Source organism: Trematosphaeria pertusa (genome assembly GCF_010094035.1).
Source record: "Trematosphaeria pertusa strain CBS 122368 unplaced genomic scaffold BU26scaffold_23, whole genome shotgun sequence".
Taxonomy (NCBI): Eukaryota; Fungi; Ascomycota; class Dothideomycetes; order Pleosporales; family Trematosphaeriaceae; genus Trematosphaeria; species Trematosphaeria pertusa.
In genome coordinates this window covers 326245-345496 of record NW_022987234.1, presented here as the reverse complement: position 1 = coordinate 345496, position 19252 = coordinate 326245, and the positions used below count along the sequence as shown (strand labels likewise).

At 52.9% G+C, this 19252-nt stretch overlaps 9 protein-coding genes across 9 annotated transcripts; 5 read left to right on the top strand and 4 right to left on the bottom strand.

The window, feature by feature from the left end:
• Nucleotides 1-257: 257 nt before the first annotated feature.
• On the top strand, nucleotides 258-1470 carry BU26DRAFT_172599 (uncharacterized protein). The gene has a single exon (XM_033820291.1). The coding sequence runs from the start codon at nucleotides 376-378 to the stop codon at nucleotides 1420-1422; it is 1047 nt and encodes a 348-aa protein (XP_033676541.1). The 5' UTR covers nucleotides 258-375; the 3' UTR covers nucleotides 1423-1470.
• BU26DRAFT_172624 (Dehydroquinase) lies at nucleotides 1471-2231 on the bottom strand. The gene has a single exon (XM_033820292.1). The coding sequence runs from the start codon at nucleotides 1974-1976 to the stop codon at nucleotides 1518-1520; it is 459 nt and encodes a 152-aa protein (XP_033676540.1). The 5' UTR covers nucleotides 1977-2231; the 3' UTR covers nucleotides 1471-1517.
• Nucleotides 2232-2376: 145 nt separating this feature from the next.
• Nucleotides 2377-3706, top strand: BU26DRAFT_535246 (inositol monophosphatase; the record flags this gene model as incomplete). Its single annotated transcript, XM_033831265.1, has 6 exons — nucleotides 2377-2563; nucleotides 2690-2741; nucleotides 2791-2879; nucleotides 2927-3362; nucleotides 3416-3547; nucleotides 3598-3706. The coding sequence occupies 6 exons, from the start codon at nucleotides 2377-2379 to the stop codon at nucleotides 3704-3706; spliced, it is 1005 nt and encodes a 334-aa protein (XP_033676539.1).
• A 764-nt stretch (nucleotides 3707-4470) lies between these two features.
• BU26DRAFT_496013 (xylose isomerase-like protein) lies at nucleotides 4471-5580 on the top strand (the record flags this gene model as incomplete). The annotated part of the gene is made up of 1 exon (XM_033826239.1): nucleotides 4471-5580. The coding sequence occupies one exon, from the start codon at nucleotides 4471-4473 to the stop codon at nucleotides 5578-5580; it is 1110 nt and encodes a 369-aa protein (XP_033676538.1).
• Nucleotides 5581-5985: 405 nt separating this feature from the next.
• BU26DRAFT_571693 (putative hemolysin-III channel protein Izh2) lies at nucleotides 5986-7116 on the bottom strand (the record flags this gene model as incomplete). Its single annotated transcript, XM_033834172.1, has 6 exons — nucleotides 5986-6369; nucleotides 6423-6742; nucleotides 6797-6858; nucleotides 6915-6944; nucleotides 6999-7011; nucleotides 7065-7116. The coding sequence occupies 6 exons, from the start codon at nucleotides 7114-7116 to the stop codon at nucleotides 5986-5988; spliced, it is 861 nt and encodes a 286-aa protein (XP_033676537.1).
• Nucleotides 7117-12500: 5384 nt separating this feature from the next.
• BU26DRAFT_525046 (uncharacterized protein) lies at nucleotides 12501-14127 on the top strand. The gene is made up of 7 exons (XM_033830415.1): nucleotides 12501-12639; nucleotides 12695-12938; nucleotides 12991-13047; nucleotides 13093-13410; nucleotides 13462-13638; nucleotides 13694-13792; nucleotides 13851-14127. Exons 1-7 carry the CDS (start codon nucleotides 12572-12574, stop codon nucleotides 13914-13916), a joined length of 1029 nt encoding a protein of 342 aa, XP_033676536.1. The 5' UTR covers nucleotides 12501-12571; the 3' UTR covers nucleotides 13917-14127.
• A 73-nt stretch (nucleotides 14128-14200) lies between these two features.
• On the bottom strand, nucleotides 14201-15539 carry BU26DRAFT_525045 (uncharacterized protein). The gene is made up of 2 exons (XM_033830414.1): nucleotides 15101-15539; nucleotides 14201-15050 (listed from the first exon to the last, which is right to left on the bottom strand). The coding sequence occupies exons 1-2, from the start codon at nucleotides 15462-15464 to the stop codon at nucleotides 14263-14265; spliced, it is 1152 nt and encodes a 383-aa protein (XP_033676535.1). The 5' UTR covers nucleotides 15465-15539; the 3' UTR covers nucleotides 14201-14262.
• An 856-nt stretch (nucleotides 15540-16395) lies between these two features.
• Nucleotides 16396-17387, bottom strand: BU26DRAFT_535243 (uncharacterized protein; the record flags this gene model as incomplete). The annotated part of the gene is made up of 2 exons (XM_033831264.1): nucleotides 16396-16790; nucleotides 16853-17387. 2 exons carry the CDS (start codon nucleotides 17385-17387, stop codon nucleotides 16396-16398), a joined length of 930 nt encoding a protein of 309 aa, XP_033676534.1.
• An 845-nt stretch (nucleotides 17388-18232) lies between these two features.
• On the top strand, nucleotides 18233-18941 carry BU26DRAFT_172565 (uncharacterized protein). Its single transcript, XM_033820290.1, has one exon. The coding sequence runs from the start codon at nucleotides 18373-18375 to the stop codon at nucleotides 18847-18849; it is 477 nt and encodes a 158-aa protein (XP_033676533.1). The 5' UTR covers nucleotides 18233-18372; the 3' UTR covers nucleotides 18850-18941.
• The last annotated feature ends 311 nt before the right edge of the window (nucleotides 18942-19252 follow it).

Genomic DNA, 19252 nt, shown 5'->3' with positions numbered 1-19252 from the left:
TCTGCTATCCACCTTTCAACAGAAGTTGAGTGACTCGTCGAGGGTAATGCTCTAGTTAGATCGTTTGGCTTGCTTGGAAACCGTAGGGGGTCCAGAGCGGGCTCCCATAGCGGACTAGCGGGCTCATTTCGACCTGAACTCGTGGAAACGGCGGTGACGGGGATCAATGCACCTGTAAGGACACCAAGTTGAACAAGGATGGGTGAAAGGCGTTGGGGTTCTAGTGCCTACTGCGAGCTCGGGGCTGGAAAAACTTTAACGCCGAAAGGAAAGCGAATTCCATCGCCAACGATTTCCGAGACTCACGCCACATTTCGAGCCAATGCAGCCTATATACAGGCCCGTGACTGCTTTCTCCCCATAACACAGCGCAGGATGCCGAATACCGCGAAACGGGCCACGAAGGCTCTCCCCGCCGCCGCCATCCCCGAGCCCTTCGAGCCCGCATCCGCCGCCCTTGCCCGCTTCCTCTCTACCTTCGATAAGGACAATGTCTACATAACACACATCGATAACCATCCAGCATGGTTCAAGCGGCGCATCTTCTTCGTGCCCGTGGGCATCAACGTCGTCATCGCCGCCCTGCTGCTCTGGCGAGCGTACGCTGCGTCCCCCTTCTACTGGTCGCTGCTCATGTCGCTCCTCGGCAACCGTAACGAGACGACGATATACTACACTGAGACACCGTGGGGGAAGCTGATCAAGTCGGTGGTGTGGCGAATGTTAGTATTTCTGTTCGACTGGCTCCTGTTCAGGATCGTGGGCCCGTGGCCGTGGAGCTTCTTCCTCGAGAGCCCTGGGAACCCCGTAACGTGGCGCTTCACCGTGGGATTCCGTGACGAGGAGGTATATGTGCGACAGAGCAGAGGGTGGGGCGCGAAGGATCTGCTTGGGGAGGCGGAGGGCTCGAGCGGCAAGGCAGGCGGTGACAGTCCGTTCTTCAAGACGAGGATACTGCCCGCAGTTGATATGCGGAGATTGCGGGAGAAGACGGGCTATCTACTGATGGACGGAGACTTCGATCTCGACTTCGGAGGCATGATCACGGCCACTAAGCTTCTAGATAAGAAGGAAATAACCGCAGATCTACTCCGCACAAGCGTGTTTGTGTGGGTGGGTAGCGAGGAAACTGGTCAATGGGCTGTTTGGAACTGCTGGAAGCTCGACGAAGGATCCGAGACGGAAGCGAGGCAGAAGATCATGCTGTTCAAGGACCGTCTCACGGCAATGGGCAAGGAGAGCCTCTTTTTCAAGTGGGTCGAGCTGGTGCAGTTCGAGAGCAACGCGCCTGGAGGCTTCACGTACGAGAGACAAGCCGCAACGGCGGAGAAGGCGAAGACGCTTTTCGAAGAGGAGGGCATCGACTTCGATAAGTTTATTAGGGATATAGGAGGATTGGGCGGCATGCCTGGGATGGACTGAGACCTCGCGTCAAATTTGGCGAACTCAGCGTCCTTGTGAACCCCGCCTCCCCATCAGCCCTCTCTTCGCACATGGCAGCCACCAGGGGGCGAACATTACAATTGCGCTTTCTCCTTCGGCTTTATATATCGAACTGCATATTCAATCGCCGCCTCATATCCATACACGCCCAACCCGCAAATTATCGCCTCGGCTTTATCGCTCAGATAGCTATGGTGTCGGAAAGCCTCCCTCTTATGGATGTTGCTGATATGCACTTCGACGAAAGGGATCTCCACCGCCAGGAGTGCATCTCGCAGCGCGACACTCGTATGGGTCAACGCACCGGGGTTGATCACAATCGCATCTATGTTCCCCCGCGCTTCATGGATTCGGTCAATCAGCACACCTTCGTGGTTCGATTGTATGCTTTCGAGGTATATGGATCGCGCTGAGCATTGTTTTTGGGCGGATTCGGTTACTTGGGGTAGTGTTGTGCTGCCGTAAACGGTGGGCTCCCGGGTTCCGAGGAGATTGAGGTTTGGTCCATTGATGAGGAGGATTGACTTTGCCATGATGAACGGATGAGACGAGATGAACTGGAAAATGCGTCTGAGTTGCAACACAGATCTCGTCGCTGATTTCTGTGTTGCCTGGCTATCTCTAATAGAAATTATTCGGAATGCGGAATGGGTTTCCGACGCCGCGGAATTGCGGTATTGTTGCGGAAGAACCCTTAGCCAACACCGGCAATGCACGGAACCCCACCATTACCAAAGAACAGAGGTCTCAATCGTTCGAACCTGTGCTCCTACGATTGGAATGTGAGTCCCCGTACGGGAAAGGCGCCCGTCGTCGCAGGTCTATCCTACTCACGTGCGCGGCTTACAGCGGCATATCCGATCCACTTCGCGCAACCCAACCTATCGATAAGTCACTGTGTTCTTGACACCCCACCATGTTCCCTCCATCACCATGGCGGACATTTCCGGAGAGGAACTAGATGAGATCTATGCTTTTGCTGTTAACCTCGGAGAAGAGGCGGGGAGGATGCTCATGCATGGGGCGAGAGTGAGGATGGGAGATGAGCGCGTCGCAAATGAGCAGGAGGAACATGTGCAGAAGGAAAATGCGGTGGATTTGGTTACGAAAATGGATGACGGTATGTCTGCGGCTGCACGGTGAGGATTTGTCGGGGGATTCGATTGCACGGCGAACCTACCCCCAGCGCCCAAATCGTGACGACGAGTACTACCTTGGTTGGGATCCAGCAGCTGAGACCATGCAGACGTTGAAGCTTTTATCAGGGGCCAAATCGCGAACAAGTATCCTTCGCACAAGTCAGTGTTCCCGCATACAAGGACATTCGCATCCGCTCACTTATGCTAGATTCGTCGGCGAAGAGTCCTACTCCAAAGGTGCATCGCGCGACTACCTCATCGACGACAATCCAACATGGTGTGTCGACCCGCTCGACGGTGCTTCACTCCCCTCCTTACTCCACTACCTTTCTAACCTCCCACAGGAACAGTAAATTACATCCACCTCTTCCCCCTCTTCTGCGTCTCCATCGCCTTTATCCACCACTCTAAGCCCCTCATCGGCGTCATTAATGCCCCGCTACTCAACTACTTCTTCTCGTCCTGCGCTGGGCGGGGCGCGTATCTGAACCGCACGCAACGTCTTCCCCTTATCCGCAACCCTATTCCTCCCCTTCCTGCAAACGCGCCGAGCGGATGTATCTTCTCGTGCGAGTGGGGCAAGGACAGGCGAGATGTGCCTGAGGGGAATCTGCACAAGAAAGTGGAGAGCTTTGTGAATATGGCGGCTGAAGTGGGCGCCAGAGCCGGAAGGGGCGGGATGGTGCATGGAGTGCGGAGCTTGGGGAGCGCGACGCTGGATTTGGCATTTGTGGCTATGGGCGCATTTGATATTTGGTGGGAGGGAGGCTGCTGGGAGTGGTAAGTCATTTGCGTATGTAGATTCGCCGGAGAACTTGCTGATGGGATGCTAGGGACGTCGCGGCTGGCATTGCTATCCTCCAGGAAGCAGGTGGGCTGGTTACAACTGCTAACCCACCGGGGGATTACGCGACCGCGCCGATTGAAGATGCGCGGCTGGGGAGTCGACTGTATCTTGCTATCCGGTCAGTGTCCCGAGGCTTTGCTTGGATTGAGGGCTAACCGATCATCGTAGACCAGCGGGAGCTTCGGCTACGGAAACTGGACGTCAGGCACAGGAGAGGACTGTACGGGAGGTATGGCGTAGGGTTCGCAATCTGGATTATTCACGACCTGGGGGATAAAGAGGAGTGGTTATTTCCGACGGTAATTATTCACGGAGTTGAGTTGGGTACGGATAGTTGCAGCGTCCTACTTCCGGGCACCCAATCGCGATGGCCATTCAGTATAATGACCAGGGCATCTATGCGAAAGAGTCCTCGAGGCTTTGCGCTGCTGGTTTAGAACAGGACGCGCCAACAGTGCACGCTAACACCAACTGGGCTAGGCGATTCACGCGAAAAGCGCCAACCGTGGACCTTTCTTCCTCCCCCCTCAACGCCAATTCCCGCACTCCTCAGTAATTCCAGGCATCTTACCGCTCCTTTCCTCCCCATCTCATTCCGCTCGCTAGACGAAATGCCTCAAGTAACCGAGGAAGTCCGCGGAAGAAGAACTAGGAAAGGGCGGGTAAGTGCTTTTCCGGACCCAAAGTCAACGTCATTACGCCGAGCCAGTCCTTTGGGGAACTTCCGAAGAGGGAGAACAAGTGCGATCTCTCGAGAACTCTCTTCCAGCAGTATTGCAGGTGGCGTGTGAGGATCCGCAATAGGCAGACGTTACACCGTGTCAGTATGGATGGAAGGAAGACGGAGGGATCCGAACGAACGAACGCCCGCCCTACTTGCTTATCAGACCGGAGATATCCACAACGGTATCGGCGCAAGACTCGTTCATCGTACAAGTGCATTTGTACCTCTGAAATACTGCTTCAGAGCCCTTCTTTCTACTCCTCGTCCTTTCCCTTTTACAACACTCCCTTTGCGATCAGAACTGGACTATTGCCATCATGCCTTGCCGTCCAGCAATCTCCTCCATGTCCCTCGGCCGCTGCTACGCCGGCCACTGCATCGAGCACAAGCTCTCCAGGGCAGCGGAGCACGGCATCCAAGGAATCGAACTCTTCTACGAAGACCTCGCTGATCTCGCCCACCCGCCAAATCCCCCTAACCTTCTCCGCGCCGCGGCGTACATCCGCTCGCTGTGCGCATCGTTGGGACTAGAAATCCTGTGTCTGCAGCCGTTCATGCACTACGAGGGCCTTCTAGACCGGAAGAAGCACGCAGAAAGAATAGAAGAAGTGAAATTGTGGATGGAAATTGCAAGCGTGCTGGGCACAGACATTATACAAGTCCCCTCGTCTTTCCTCGCCGAGGACCAGATATCGTCGGACATCGGCCTCATCGTCTCCGATCTGCGCGAGCTTGCAGACCTGGGGCTGCAGCAAACACCACTGATACGCTTCGCCTACGAGAGCTTGTGCTGGGGCACGTATATCGATCGCTGGGAGCAGTGCTGGGATATCGTTTCGCGCGTCGATCGACCGAACTTCGGTATCTGCCTCGATTCTTTCAACATCCTGGGGCGTATATACGCCGATCCTACATCTCCCACGGGGCGTTCTGCCAACGGCGAGCAGGAAGTCCGTGAGTCGCTGCGACGACTGGTCGAGCGTCTGCGTCTGCAGAAGGAGAAGATCTTCTTCATCCAGATCGTGGACGCCGAACTCCTCTCCACTCCCCTTCTCCCAGGCCATCCTTTCTATAAGCCAGAGCAGCCGTCGAGGATGAGTTGGAGTAGGAATTGTAGACTGTTTTATGGGGAGGAGGAGAGGGGTGCGTATCTGCCTGTGAAGGACGTCGCGCATGCTATTATCAATGCAATCGGGTACGAGGGCTGGGTGAGCATGGAGCTGTTTCATCGCGATATGGAGAGGACGGATGGGGGTGTTGTTGAGGAGTTGGCGGCGAGGGCCGCAGTAGCCTGGAGGAAGCTGGTGGAAGATGTGAAGATGGAGGGTGAGAGAAGAGCAGAAGGCGAGGGGAGACTGCATGCGGGCGAGGAGAAGGGTAGTATGGGCGAGGTGTTTGAGAGAGAGGTGGAGGTTGCGCGGCTGTAAGGATCGTTGCTTGGGATGTATGTCTTCGAGTTGAATGGTTGGTGTGCAATATTATGCCACTATCTCACTGCTTTGTGTGGGTCTGATTCTTCGCCTTGAGAGATGAAGTGAGACTATGCGCAGAAGTCCTAGTTGGGACTGGCTCTCCCCGCTAGCATAGTGCTAGATTGTACTTCCCGCCGCTGCAGTGTTGCTAAGCTCCACACAGTCAGCCCGGCAGCGTAGTTTGAAGGCACTCTGTGCACCTGCGTTTCCGGTATAAAGTCTTAGAAGGAAAGCAACTTTATCTGAGTGTTATATAAGTATTTACTTTAGATATATATCATGCATCGCCGTATCAATGTACAGGATATCGATTTATGATCCGGCCCATGCCGATTGTGCTTTCTACCCTACGCTCCACTTCTAGTGTCGGCTGTATCTATGGACATAGTCAAAAGCAACTATAAGAGCTTTCAACTGAGCGGCTGCAGCTGTGAGCGCGCAGAAATGGAACAACTGATGGCTGGCTCCGAAGAAGTCGAATCTCTCCGGGTACCATCTCTCCGGGACGCACGTTGAAAAGATGACACACCCAAGAATGTAAAAGAAGCCTTGCACAGCCGACCACCGGAGCCCCATCATTCTCTCCAGCTCACCAAAGCCATATATATAGATCCCATGCAAGATCGGAAAAATCGAAAGGAGGCCCAAGCTGACGAACAAAGTGGCTCGGAGATGCCGCCAGGCTGGCGTGTGGAACTTGGAATCGAGTGTGGCGATGATGCAGGCCATGCCCACGGCGAGGATCTGGATAAAGTATCGTCAGCTTGGAGAACGAAACATCTTAGAGGGATGACAACCATGAGCCAGTAGAAGTACAGCAGCCCAACATGCTCACGCAGTCCGTAGTAGAAACCAGACAAGCATGTCCCTTCAATGAACACCACTATCCCTAGGTAATCAAGCGTGGTGCCTAGTCGCGCGCCGGGGACCGAGTGGCTGGAGAGGAGGTGGCATAATGCAGAGAGTAAAAAGCATGTCGCGCATGAAAGGATGAAGGCCGCGAAAGCGTAGATGTCGGCTTGCGTGCTGTAAGGATAGCGGATTTCGAGATCGCGGTAGAATCCTGCTCCGATCCACAAGAAAACGATTGCACCGATCAAATGGGAGTAGATGTTGACTGTTGATGTGCGTTAGAAGCAGTTTTCTTTTCACTAGGCCAGCGCCGACTTACTAGTTTCGTTGTGGAGGTACCCGAGAGATGCGAAGGTGTCATACAAGGAGTTTGACTCCTTGCTAATGGGGCCTTAGTGAACCGGCTGAAGGATGAATGGCAATGGCATGCTACTTACCGGTATCCTCGCACAAGGAAGTGGTTGTCTCTGTGAACGTTACAGCTGGCAAGGCTTGATGGACGCACGGAAAGGTGTGCTTACCTCTGCCACGGGGCTGATTCAAGTCAAGTCAGAACTAAAGTAAGAGTTTGAGTCGGAAAAGCTGACCTATTTGGTCCCAACTCAAAGTTTTGTACACTTTTCGACGAGGCATAGTCATAGCGGCATCGACGCTTGCCAAAATATCTCTCAATGGCGCAGCCCCAACCAGCGAGGGTGCCTCAATAGCTTCATACGTGACTGTACGGAGCCCTCCCTTGCGCCGCTGTGTACCCATGCTACACAAGGCCTGAAAAGCGCCACGAGCAAAGAGGATGAAAGGGAAATGTAGTGGTGGGGAAGAAACGCAGTCCGGGGGATCTGGATTGGTGCAAAGCCTGGTGTTGGAACAAGGCTATCGGGTCTCCGAAGGTTTTATTTGGTTTGGGGGCCACCATACGAGGGACCTCTCAACACGGCGTCGGGATGGAGATGATCAGGGCGTTTCGCAAAAGAAAATAGAAATGAAGGTCGCAACTGGCAGGTCGCAAGCAGCCCTGGCAAGGATTAGCTCGGCTCGAGTGTGATGGCGACCGGTGAGGCAGCCAGCGCGGCTGGGCCCAACAAATGTAGTCCCGAGAACAAGGAACATGGAGAATAGAGGGCTACTTTGTAAGCGAATGTCCTATCTACATAAGCCCTAGATAAATCCCGGACCCTGGTGAGCTGAAAACATTCCGGCTCCGAGACGCCGGTTCTTCGGACGCGGACGTGGATCAGATTTATCGCTAAAGGCCACTCCATCCGGCGCCGCCTCAAGCACCTCGTCACCTGCTATATGCACTGCGGACCGAAAATGGGACGTGTCCTGCATTTGAGGGACGAAGGTGGGAACAAAATCGCCCAATCACCGAGTGTCGTTGTACTCTTCGCTTCACGCTTCCTGACGCGTTTCAGCGCCTCCGCCAACAAGTTTTTGCGGGGCCGACGGTCATGCTGTCCGACGCACGACGCACGACGCACGACGGGCTGTGCAACCACCTTCACTGGACGTATTTTGGCCAGAACAGGCGGTGATGCAGTTTCCAACGGAGATTTGCGTGGCACTTGTCTTCATCCCAGCTGCTCAGGGTTCTCTCCAAGAAAAAGATTTTGTCAGCGTATTTTACATTGGCCACCGCGCTTGTGCCTTGACCTGCAGATGTGCAAAAATGAGGAGATAAGGCCGCATTGCAATAGAAGCCACCGTTCTGATGGAGATGTCGCTGTGACTGAAGTCACCGTCGTGCATGTGAGCAACTTGGAGTGGCTGAAGCCACGAGCTGATGGACTGCTGCTGCGGAATGGGATTCGAAACAATGCAAGTCCTGTGTGTGCCAGGCGACGGCTGCCTAGCTGTGGGATCGAAAACTGCCACCCCTTCAGAGGTGGGTGTCATCAAGGCCCCACGAATGCTAGCCCTCTACTGAAAGCCTCTGATGGGGCGCCTTTCGAACTCTGCCTCGCTGCGTTACAGGAACTCCACAATCTGCCTTTCGTTGCGTCGAGTCGCCTTTAAAGTTATCACGGCTCCTTCTCCTTGAGCCTGAGGAAAGCGACGAGATCTGTAAAAGGACCATCATTCGTTTCCTTGCGCTCCGTAGCCATCATGGCTGCTAAGCCAATACCTCCGCCTGTCATCCATAACAATCGTGCAACATTCACGGGAGACAACCACAATGGAAACCAAATTGGCCAGTTGTACTTAGGAGGCAAGTCGAAATGTACCGGCTCTGAAACGAAGAAGCTGTTGATCTAATGCGAACCAGAGAACGATCCTTTTGGTGCGCTTCCAACGCTAGACTTCCCCAAGGATCCAGAGCAGTTTTTGCAGTCCAGAGCTGAAGGGACCTGTAAATGGTTTCTCAGTTCAGATGAATTCCTTCAATGGGAGAAAGGGTGGCAAAGGACGCTGTGGTGTCCCGGGAACGGTAATTTGGCTGAGCCTCGACACTGCGAACTCTGCTAACCATGCATCAAACACTCAGCTGGTGTAGGGAAGACATTCCTCGCGTAAGTCTCCATATTTCCAGCTCCGTGCACCTCTCATCAATGGTGGCCAGGTCACTTGCCATCAAGCACCTACAGAGTCGTTCAAATCTCGACGAAGCCCGAGTCCTCTATGTCTACTTTCGGCATGGAGTCGACGGCGAGAACCAACCCTACAAGACTTTTGGTTCGCTGTTGAGACAGTTGATGCTATCGAATGGCAAGAATCCGCCGTCCGTCAGAGCCACGACCCTGCTCGCACAATACCAGCTGAAAAATTCGAAACCCCCGCTCACAGAGCTCATCGAAACGCTGGCAGCAGAGGTGAAACAGTACAAGAAGGTTTATGTTGTCCTCGATGCCCTAGATGAGAGCTCGGGTTACAATGGAAATACCACAGAACGGGGCATAATGCAGGGAGGAATCAAGTCCTTGCAAAGGATGCCAAATGTCAACCTGATGATTACTTCCAGGTCGCATGTGGACTTTGACCAAATGCTGTTCGGGTTCCTTTCTAGCAGAAAGTCTCACGACACTTTCACTGTCGCCATGAAAGAAATCCGCGCAAACGCCGACGATTTACGCGACTACGCAACGTTCAAGATACAGACCGAGGAGGAGGATCCAGGGTCTTCATTGGCCCAGCTTCTCCGCAGGGTTGATGACCCGGTAAAGCTGAAGAGGGAGATCGTGGACGCGGTGGTCGCCGCGGCTGGGGAACTGTAAGTAGTCAGCAAGAAGGTACACGCCCTTTGATGATTTTGCTAATCGCTCCGGCCCAGGTTCCTATTGGCTGTACTTCACTTGAAGTGGATCGCAAACAAGAAAAGTAAAGAGGCGCTTCGATCTGCACTGGTCAACCTTCCGACCACCTTGTCCGACCAATACGAAGAAATGCTCAAAAGGATTGAAAAGCAAACGGACGATCCAGAAGATCGGGACATCGCAAACATGGTCTTGAATTGGATCTGTTCCGCCCCTCGCCAGATGTCCTTGATAGAGGTTCAGTACAGTCTGGCTATCGAAGCTCCGGCATGGGATGTGAACACAGAGAAACTTTATTTAGAAAGCACCCTCATCTCGCTTTGTGCTGGCTTTCTTGTGCTACGGGACGACGATAAAGTTGTTCAACGAGCCGGCCGACAGAGCGTATTGCCGGAGGACCGGATAGTCGAATTCGTTCATTCTACGGCCCAGGACCACATTCAAAAGCGACTCCAATCATACCCCGGGACAATAAGACGGATGGCGGAAGTCTGCATTGGCTACCTAGGGAATGGAAAGCTGGATCGTCCAACCTGCGAGTCAGACGACGATCTCATGGAGCGTCTGAAGCTGAACAGATTCCTGTTATATGCTGCCTGCAACTGGGGTCATCATTTACGACTGTACGAGGATCACCCTGAGTCTGAGGTGAAGAAACCAGAGCCGGGATTCCTGGCCAAGGCACTGCGTGGCCTCACGACGATGATTCTTGGATCCCCAAAACTGCCTGCACCTGAAACACCAACAGGAATGGCGCTTGATATGCTCGGGCGGGAGGAAGTGCTGCTGAATCTCAGCCAACTTATGCATATCCCAGCCTACAAGCAGTCGGGCTTCTCTCAAAGATTCCCCCAAAGGATGACAGCGCTTCACTTCGCTGCAGGGTTCGGCGTTGTAGGATTGGCTCAGCGGCTCCTCGAAATCAATTCATCCAAATTCCTGAATGTGGACGAGGAACTTCGACTTGAGAACATTGTGCCGGACGATAGCAAGGCCAACCTTGCCACTACCACCAAAGATAGCGGCGGCAAAATCAATTACATGGATGCGAAAGACACATACATGAAGACCGCAATGCACGTCGCCGCTCGAAGAGGCCACGCCAAGATTGTAGACACACTGATCGAACATGGCGCCAAGATCGAAGAAACGACCGGTGACGGCGAAACACCATTGCTCAGTGGAGCCATGAATGGAGACCTCCGGGTCGTCAAGGTCCTTCTGAGCAAAGGTGCCGATGTCCACAGAAAGAACAAGCCCGGAGGAACGGCCTTGCACTGGGCATCTCTGAACGGAAACCCTAAAGTCATAGCGGAGTTGCTCAAGTACGGCGCCAATGTCTCCGAGATTGCTGATGCAGAGGCAACGGTAAATTACGGAATTGAATCTATCGGATTCGACGCCATGGTGTGGCTGTTACTCGATAGGCTCGCATCGGCCGGACTGCAAAATCTGCTTGGTGGAACGCCGCTCCATTGGGCAGCTTTCAACGGGCGTCTCGAGGTGGTTGAACTTCTCATCGAAAATGGAGCGGACGTCCATGTCAAGAATGCCTTTGGAGGAACTCCTCTTCATGCGGCAGCGTGGAACGGGAACGAGTATGTCGTGGAGGAGCTCATCAAGAAAAACGCTTCCATCTCCGACAAGAATGCGCTGGAAGTAACGCCTTTGCGAGAAGCATGTCTAAATGGCCACGCAACAGTAGCGAATGTCTTGTTGCGGAGCGGCGCTGACGCCGGCGTGGAACCCGAGCTCATAGGTGACGCTGATGACTTCGACGACAAGGCTGACCTGGCGGAGACGATGGCGGAAAAAGGCCTTCAAATTCAGGAGGCTGATACCACTCAAGGCGAGCGGGTTTTGAAGGCTGTGGTCACGCACGTGGCGAGGGACAAACCGCTCGAAGCTTTCTTTATGCAGATGAAGCTGCAGGAAGCCATTGAGAAGCGGGATGATGCGGAAGCTTGGAGCGCCCTGAGGGAGATGACTGCCAAAGGGTTCGAGGCACTGACAACGCTTCTTTCCTCGATTGAGCAGAGCCCCCCTCACTAAGACGTCAGTGGAGGTTCTTTTCGTGTTCGTGGTGCTGCTTTTTATCTTTACGGCCGCAGGTTGTCATCTTTTCTTCGTTTCTCCTTGAACCTAGTCAGACACATCTTTATGGAAACTTCGTGATGCTTTTGAACGGTTGTGAGGTCGCAAATCGGATTTTGTGATATGTGGGCCCGGTCTATCTCCGGCTTCTACAGTGCCTGTTTACCAGCACCGGGAAGTGGTGGGTAACACTGCAGGAGGCTGAAAAGCATTTTCACACTGGAGGATTCTATTTGGCAATATGTGGAACGCCCCATAGGCTCGAAAGACGCCGATTACATCGAATACGAGCCAAAACATTCTGCAAGGTTGCCCAGCCCAGTCATGGCGTTTGAGGCATATGTATGTGTGGTCTCATGCCTTACTGCACGAGCCTCCATAAGAGATTAGAGATATGACTCCCTGTGGTTTCCTCATTGGTCATGACATCAGGACATTGCTAATCGTTATTGCGTATTCGGCATGGTGGCAATGCAAGGCAAAGGTGGCACCCGCCTGATCCATGCTTTGAAATATGGACGCGCTGTAGGAGGCCGCATCCGGCTGCGGCTGAATGATGCCCCATGCTATTGGCTCGCACTTGGCCGAAGGCCATTGACTGACTAGCGCCAGCGAGCTGTGGATGCACTATATGAATAGCTGAGCAAACAAAGAAGCCTCCTTACAATTCTCGTTCGACGGATCTCAGGCTCGCCGAATTTGTAGGCATACATCCTTACTCATCTGGCCAGCCAAGTGGTGACGAGAAAATGGGTGACTCAGCGGAAAAGCACGGGTTGCAAGACCTCACTCCCGACGGCGTTAAAGCAATTGTTGAGTATGTCATACTAGCATGTAGAAGCTGTGGGCCGAGTACTAATCTCAAACTCTAGTATCGTATTCGTGCATGGCCTTCACGGCAACAAAGAAACGACATGGACTGCAACGACGAAGGACGGGAAGGTTCTTTGGCCTCGAGATCTCCTTCCCCAGGACATCAAGGAAGCGCGCATCTTGACCTGGGGCTACGATTCGCACATTACGCATTTCTGGACGAAGACTTCCCTTGGAAATGTGGACACACATGCCAGGAACCTGTGCGCAGACTTGAGCAGTCTGCGAGAGTACACAGACACGGTAAGACCTCGGCGATGACATTTTAACTGCTACTGACAGTGGACATCCACAGACCGATCGCCCAATCATATTTGTTGCGCATTCCCTCGGAGGCATTGTCTGCGCGAATGTCAGTGTTCCGTCCGACAGATACGATTGGCACTGACTCCCTCAGACCCTTGTTCTCTCTGAGAATTCCGCGGAGCCCTACGCGAACGAGATTGCGAGCCATATCAGAGGTATCGTGTTCTTGGGAACCCCACATGAAGGCTCCAGCAAAACGAAGTGGGCAAAAGTCGGCCAGCAATTTGTCTCGCTGTTCAAAACCGTGAATAAGGAGCACATCCAAATTCTCGAACAGAATTCCATCAAGCTGGGGGCGATTGGGGGCGCATTTGAAACAGAGTTGAGGAAGCGAAGAGAGTCTAAGGAACAACGCAGCAAGATCGAGATAGTCTGCTTCTTCGAAGAAAAGGAGTCCCCCTTTGGCATCGTGAGGCTCCGTTCTCATGTCCCAGAGACAGACCTGCTAACATCTAGATAGATCGTCACGGAAGACTCAGCCCACCTCGGGAGTTACGAAACGATGTCAATTGCAGCTGATCATAGGGGAATGGCCAAATTTACGTCGAGAGCAGATCCGGGGTATACGAGAGTCCTGGGTTTTCTGAGAAGGTGGGTCGATAGTCTGATGGAGGAAGTGGCGAAGGCCGCGAAACCTGTGAGCACTATCCCTACGATGCATTGAGGATCTAAACTGCTAAATAATGGGTCAGGAATCAGCCGTGACGAACAACAAGGCGTGGTTCAATGGTCCAAATTATGGTGGCTTCATGGTGGGCCAGAGTGACGCGCCACAAAATCTTTACAATCAGGTAAGTGCCTTCCATCTTCTTGTCTTACGCAGATGGCGCGGGTTCTAACACCTTACAGTATTATGGTCAGGGGGGACCAGGACTAGGTAACCACGGGCCAGGCGGCCTCAAGCCAGGGAACTGAGCTCATTCCTCATCTTCACATCCTCCGTCATTCGTTTCCCGAAACCTCGGCGAGGTAATATTTCTGCGGTACGAATTAGCGAAGATTTGACCATACCAACAGACTATGATCTCGGTTTTTCGTTTCCATGTCGCTCATTGAGCTATCTTTCACCGCTATAAGTAGTTTGAAAGCACTCTATGCACCTATATAGAGTTAGAATGGAAGCCGCTCCCGGAACCCGCCCCGGAATCACTTGGTACCATCCATCGTCAAAAGGTAGATCCTCGCAAGCGAGAGATTGCATTTCATTAAGAGTGGCATCAGAAAGTTCGCTATCTAGTCCCAAAAGCACTTAGCTCTCCCTTCATATTGACCGCCTCACTTTATACAGCTGCCCGTTCCGTTTCTGTACCTCCACAGTTTTCCTATTCCTTATTGGATTTGCTTCTTCAAGCTGACGCTGTTGACGCTGCTCTTGCAGCTGCGCTATAAGGCCTTCGTACCTCTCTCGCTCTTGATTCCTGTGATTAAGCTCGGCGGCTAAGCGAGCAAGAAACTCAGCTTGCACGCCGTGCTGTCGTCGAGTATCGTTCAGCTGGTACTGCAAAGCTGTCGCCCTCTGTGCATGCAAATCCCTTTCGGCCTTCGCGGCGTTCAGTTCATTATCCAATCGCGCCCTTCTATCCTTGTTGTCATTAAGATCCTCTTGAGCTTGGCGCAGCTGTCGTTTGAGTTCCCTCTCCCGCTCTTCCGCTCTGTTCAATTGATCTTCAAGCTCGCGACGTCGAGCCTGGCTCTCGCGGAAAAGCACAAGCAAATTTTGATATTCCTTCGTCTTTGTAGGGTCATGAACGGCTCGTTCCTCCGCTTCTTCGACTTGATTGCGGAGGGCGTCAATCTGTCTTCCTGCCTCAACCAAATCCCTTTCTAGCACTTTCTGATCATCTTGAACTCTCTGTAGCTCATGCTCAAGCCGTTGTACCGGATCCATTGATGCTTCAATGCCCGGATCGTTGTCCTCTTCGACATCTGCCGCCACTCGTGCCTCTGTGGCGGTTTCCTTTACTGTTTCTACGCTTGCGTCCGATCGCGGTGAGGAGGGAGGGCTCGAACCTGCGGTGTGAAAGGACGTTGAACTTTCAGACCGTGCAGCTGGGATCTGTGAGCTCATTTATTGTCCACATTCTAGAGAGCCATCTTACCTTCTCCATTGCCATCAACCGCGAAAGAGTGATCGGGCCCACCTCTATCGGTCGAAGTGCTATATTCCTCGAATGCAGGAATTTTCATGGCTCCAGGGCGCGATGTGATGACTCTCTGTGGTGATGGTGGCGTGTCGGCCTCGTCGGTTGGTATTGCTCGATTAATTCCTGGCTCTGGGTCTGGAAAAGGATGTCTTCTCATCACATTTTCGGCGTCTTCAACTCGCTGCCTTGCGACGTTCCTCGCTTCTTCTTGTCGCCTTTCTTGCTCTAATTGAGCCAGCAGCTCAAAACGCTCTGAAAGACGCCTGCTCGATAGGTTGCGGGTCTCGTAATCCGGTCCCGAGGGAGTAGCCGACGACATCGAGATGGAGCGAAAGAGGATTTATTTGGCAGCCGAACTGATCCACAAGAATCTAATCATCAAAATAGAAAAGCTGTTCGACATATCGACGAGATGCTAATGCAGGCTGCCATATATCCCTGCCTTGCGAGCAAGGCAAACTACTCAAGCCCCACAGGTTTGCCTGATTGTCGACTTGTCCTGATATGATTTGCCAACATGCATGTGTGCTGCATGCAGACGCGATATGCACGTATGCACATCGTGGTTCCTCCACTTCAGCTGGCCAGTCAAAACAACTCGCTCGAAGATCCGGTCAAGGACACAGGGCGCTAGCCCTTATTCGTAACTACAAGGCGTCAGTTTTAGAAACACATTCTATGAATCTCGAATGTCTCATGAAGACTCTGCTTTCCAGCTTTCCAGAGGAACACACTTCAGCTGCATTTCTTATCACCTGGTTCCCAAATGCAATCAGCCCGTAGTGCACCACCACCTCCTCTTTGCTCTCGCGCTGCAGCCGAGCTTCTTGCCTGCTAGTGTCGCACAGGCCACACGTCTGTCTCCATTCGTAGTTATATTGCGCTGAAACCTGGGAGTGTGATCGAGCTGGAGATATGCCTAAAGAAATTACTCTTGCCCCGAAGCGCGTTCAGCGACCCCGTCCGCTCAACCCGCTCAGCGTAGCCTTTCCCATATCATATTTTACCAGCCCGCCAAATTCTAATTCCGTTAACTAACTACCACGTCCCCAAGCCAGATATCCGCCCTTGCGATTCGGACGTTCCCGCGAATACCATTAACCTGAAACAGATCCCCTTAATGTCGCCCACATCTGCACCGTCACCAGATTGTTGCCAATCCAGCCGGCCGGCAGGCATACAAGGGCAACGGTATGCCCACCTATCGGCCCTAGCGCGTACAGATTCGAGGTCGTCGTTGTCGTCGAGGGCTAATGCGTGACTTGACAAGAGGACGCACTGGCCCTTCCTGATCGAACGCAATGTAGACAAAGCCCGATGCTGTTGTTCAACCTATCCAAGCTCCAACGACGGTTTCTTCTATACTCGGGCGTACAGTGCTTGTACGAGTAAGTACACGGACCACTATCTTCCGTAGGGACTGGATCGGGCATCTTCTCTGCTGACTCGAGAACCTCGGAGATGGAGGTGCGATATAAATGCGTTGGCCAAAGGTGTTGTTCTTTCAACGACTTTAAATATGCATATGCATATTTGCTCGACCATCCACACCTGTGACAACAACTCACAGTTGAATCATTCACCCCTTCTAGAAGGATTTCTGCTAGCTGTAGCCTTGCAGAGCTTCTCGCCTCTTCTAGATGGCCTATTCATTACCCGGTTAGTTAAATACCCCGAAGAGCACACCATAATTGTTCAAATACGTACAGAATACCTTCCAGCTCATCGCAGACTCCACTTCTTCGCATGACAGAGCAAGGTACGGACCGCTGTGGGTAAGTATCATCGCTTTGGTTATCTCTTTGAACGCTTGTGCGTTCCGGAATAAATACGCCGAAGCAGCAAGGAGCATCAGATCGCTCATATCGTGCTCATCTGGACGAAGCCAGGTATGACTGGCAAACTTCAGAGCATCGACGCAATCGTACTTGTCCGCTGTAACAGCGATTTCCAGAACGTTGAGAGCAGGAAGCGTGGAAGGGATTCCTTCGTTCCGATGGTGAATGATGGCACAGATAAGCTTCATCGCTGCGGCATTGTCTTCGGGCAGCGGTAGCTCTACTGGCCCGTCTCGGCCGGTCATTTCATCGCCTTCCTTCCAGTCTGGCCCGAACATGGCGGAGAAGGGTTTTGAAGCCGCCTTGAGAAAAAGCGAATGAACACGAAGCTTCATTGCTTTCGGGCCAACGACTAGGATCACATCACCGTCCGCGGCAATCTTGACAGTCGAGCTAGGTTCCATATCTGATATCCAAGAGGACAAGTACGGCTTAACGCTTGAAGCGGCAGGGGGTAGGTTGCGGTGACGGGAGTTTTGAGCCGAAGGGTGGGACCTTGGGGTTGGGAGCGTCAGGAGAAGAGCGCGAAGGGGTGGGTTTCATGGGTGTGACACGGACTCTGGCTTAGATTACGGGGTCCGTCGATCGATCGTCGATCTGCGGGCGCTAGGGCCTAGTCTTCCCCACCATGCCATCTTTATAGTCTCGCACGCCCCGCGCCTTCGCCATCCACTTGTCCCACCGTCCCTTTTCACATCGCACCTCTTCCCCAATCTCTTATACTCTCCTCGGCATAGGCGGCCAACGCAGGCGGCTCTATCTAAGCGATCCCATCTCGAGCCAGAACGACCAGCGCTAAACCTGCCGCAAAACCAGCAGAACCTCCACCCCCGCTACTCGTAACACTTTCAAGCGCATCTCGTCCAGGAGCGCTTCCATCCTGCCCTCCGACACGCTCCGGCGTATAACGCAGTGTCGTAGAAGAAACACACCCCCGCAGAAGCTCCACGCTCATACCCATTACAAAGTGGGATGCCTTCTCGTGACGAAAGATATCGCCAAAGCCTTCTTCGAACTCGATCTCTCCGGTAACGGTTCACGCGCAAGTAGAACCTCCAAGCCGCGAGCCCGCAATCGTTCCGTTGCCCCCCCCCGCCTCCCGCTACCATCGAAGTCAAAGGGAAGAGCAAAGTCACCTTCTTGACCTTGCCCGTCGAAATCCGACTTCAAATCTACGATGAACTTCTCGTCAGCCGATTTCACCGGATACAAAACGCTTCGTGGGCAGTCGGAAACACGGATCAAAAGATGGTTCTGCTCGATATGATTCAAGCCCCGGAATATAGAACGATGGAGCCAGGCATACTGCAGACGTGCAAGCACATATACCACGAAGCGAACTCGATACTCTACTCGTAGAACGTATTCAACGTTACCGAGCCGAAAGAGATGTTTCGACTCATCGCGCAAATTGGTTTTGTGAACTTTAAGTTGATAAAGACACTACGTATCTGGATGCCACATACGGCTGAACTCTCTCCCTGGCTACAACTTCTCGATATATTAGCTGAGGAAGCAAGTGGGCTACGATGTCTTCAGCTTGGATGGGGTGCGTACGTTGGGAAAATTGGGGGGAGGGGTTTGGGTGATAACTTGGACTTTGTGCGTGCTTTAGGAAAGATCCAAGGGCTAGAGAAACTCGTTATCGAAGGGTTCTATGCGAAAAATTGGCCAGCATATTTGGAAGAGAGAATGGGTGTGCGAGTGCGCGCTATATGTGGTCGCTCTCGCGAGAAACGTGAGTTCAGAGCGAGAGACCTGAACGATGCGGAATTGGAAGTTGAGAAATCGATACGGAAGATGGATAACAGGGAGCTGCGGGAATTCAGGGAGTATCAGCAGGGAACAGAAGACTTGATTCCATAGAGCATGGACTTTTACCATCTTCGGCAACGGAGAGAGATAGGTTAGGATAGAGAATAAATGCACAGCGCACTCTCGCTCCGCATGCTTAGCACCTTACCTAGCTACGACCCTAACAGCATCTAGAGGCCGCACACTGCTCCCCTAGTATCTGGCTCCGCCGCTATCTGCAAATAGCTCGCGCCTCGTCTCTAAATTCAGCGACCTGTCGGCTCGAATCCAATTCGGTGTCGCCTTCCCTATGTGATATTGTGCCACTTCGCCGAAAGTCCGAATGACTGACTGACGACCACGTTCCTAAGCCGGATGACGGCCTCTGCGCTTGGGACGCCCCCGCCGATGCCCGATGCCCGCTGTCAACCCGAAACAGGACCCCTTGATAACGTTAGTTTGGAAGAAGGGAAGG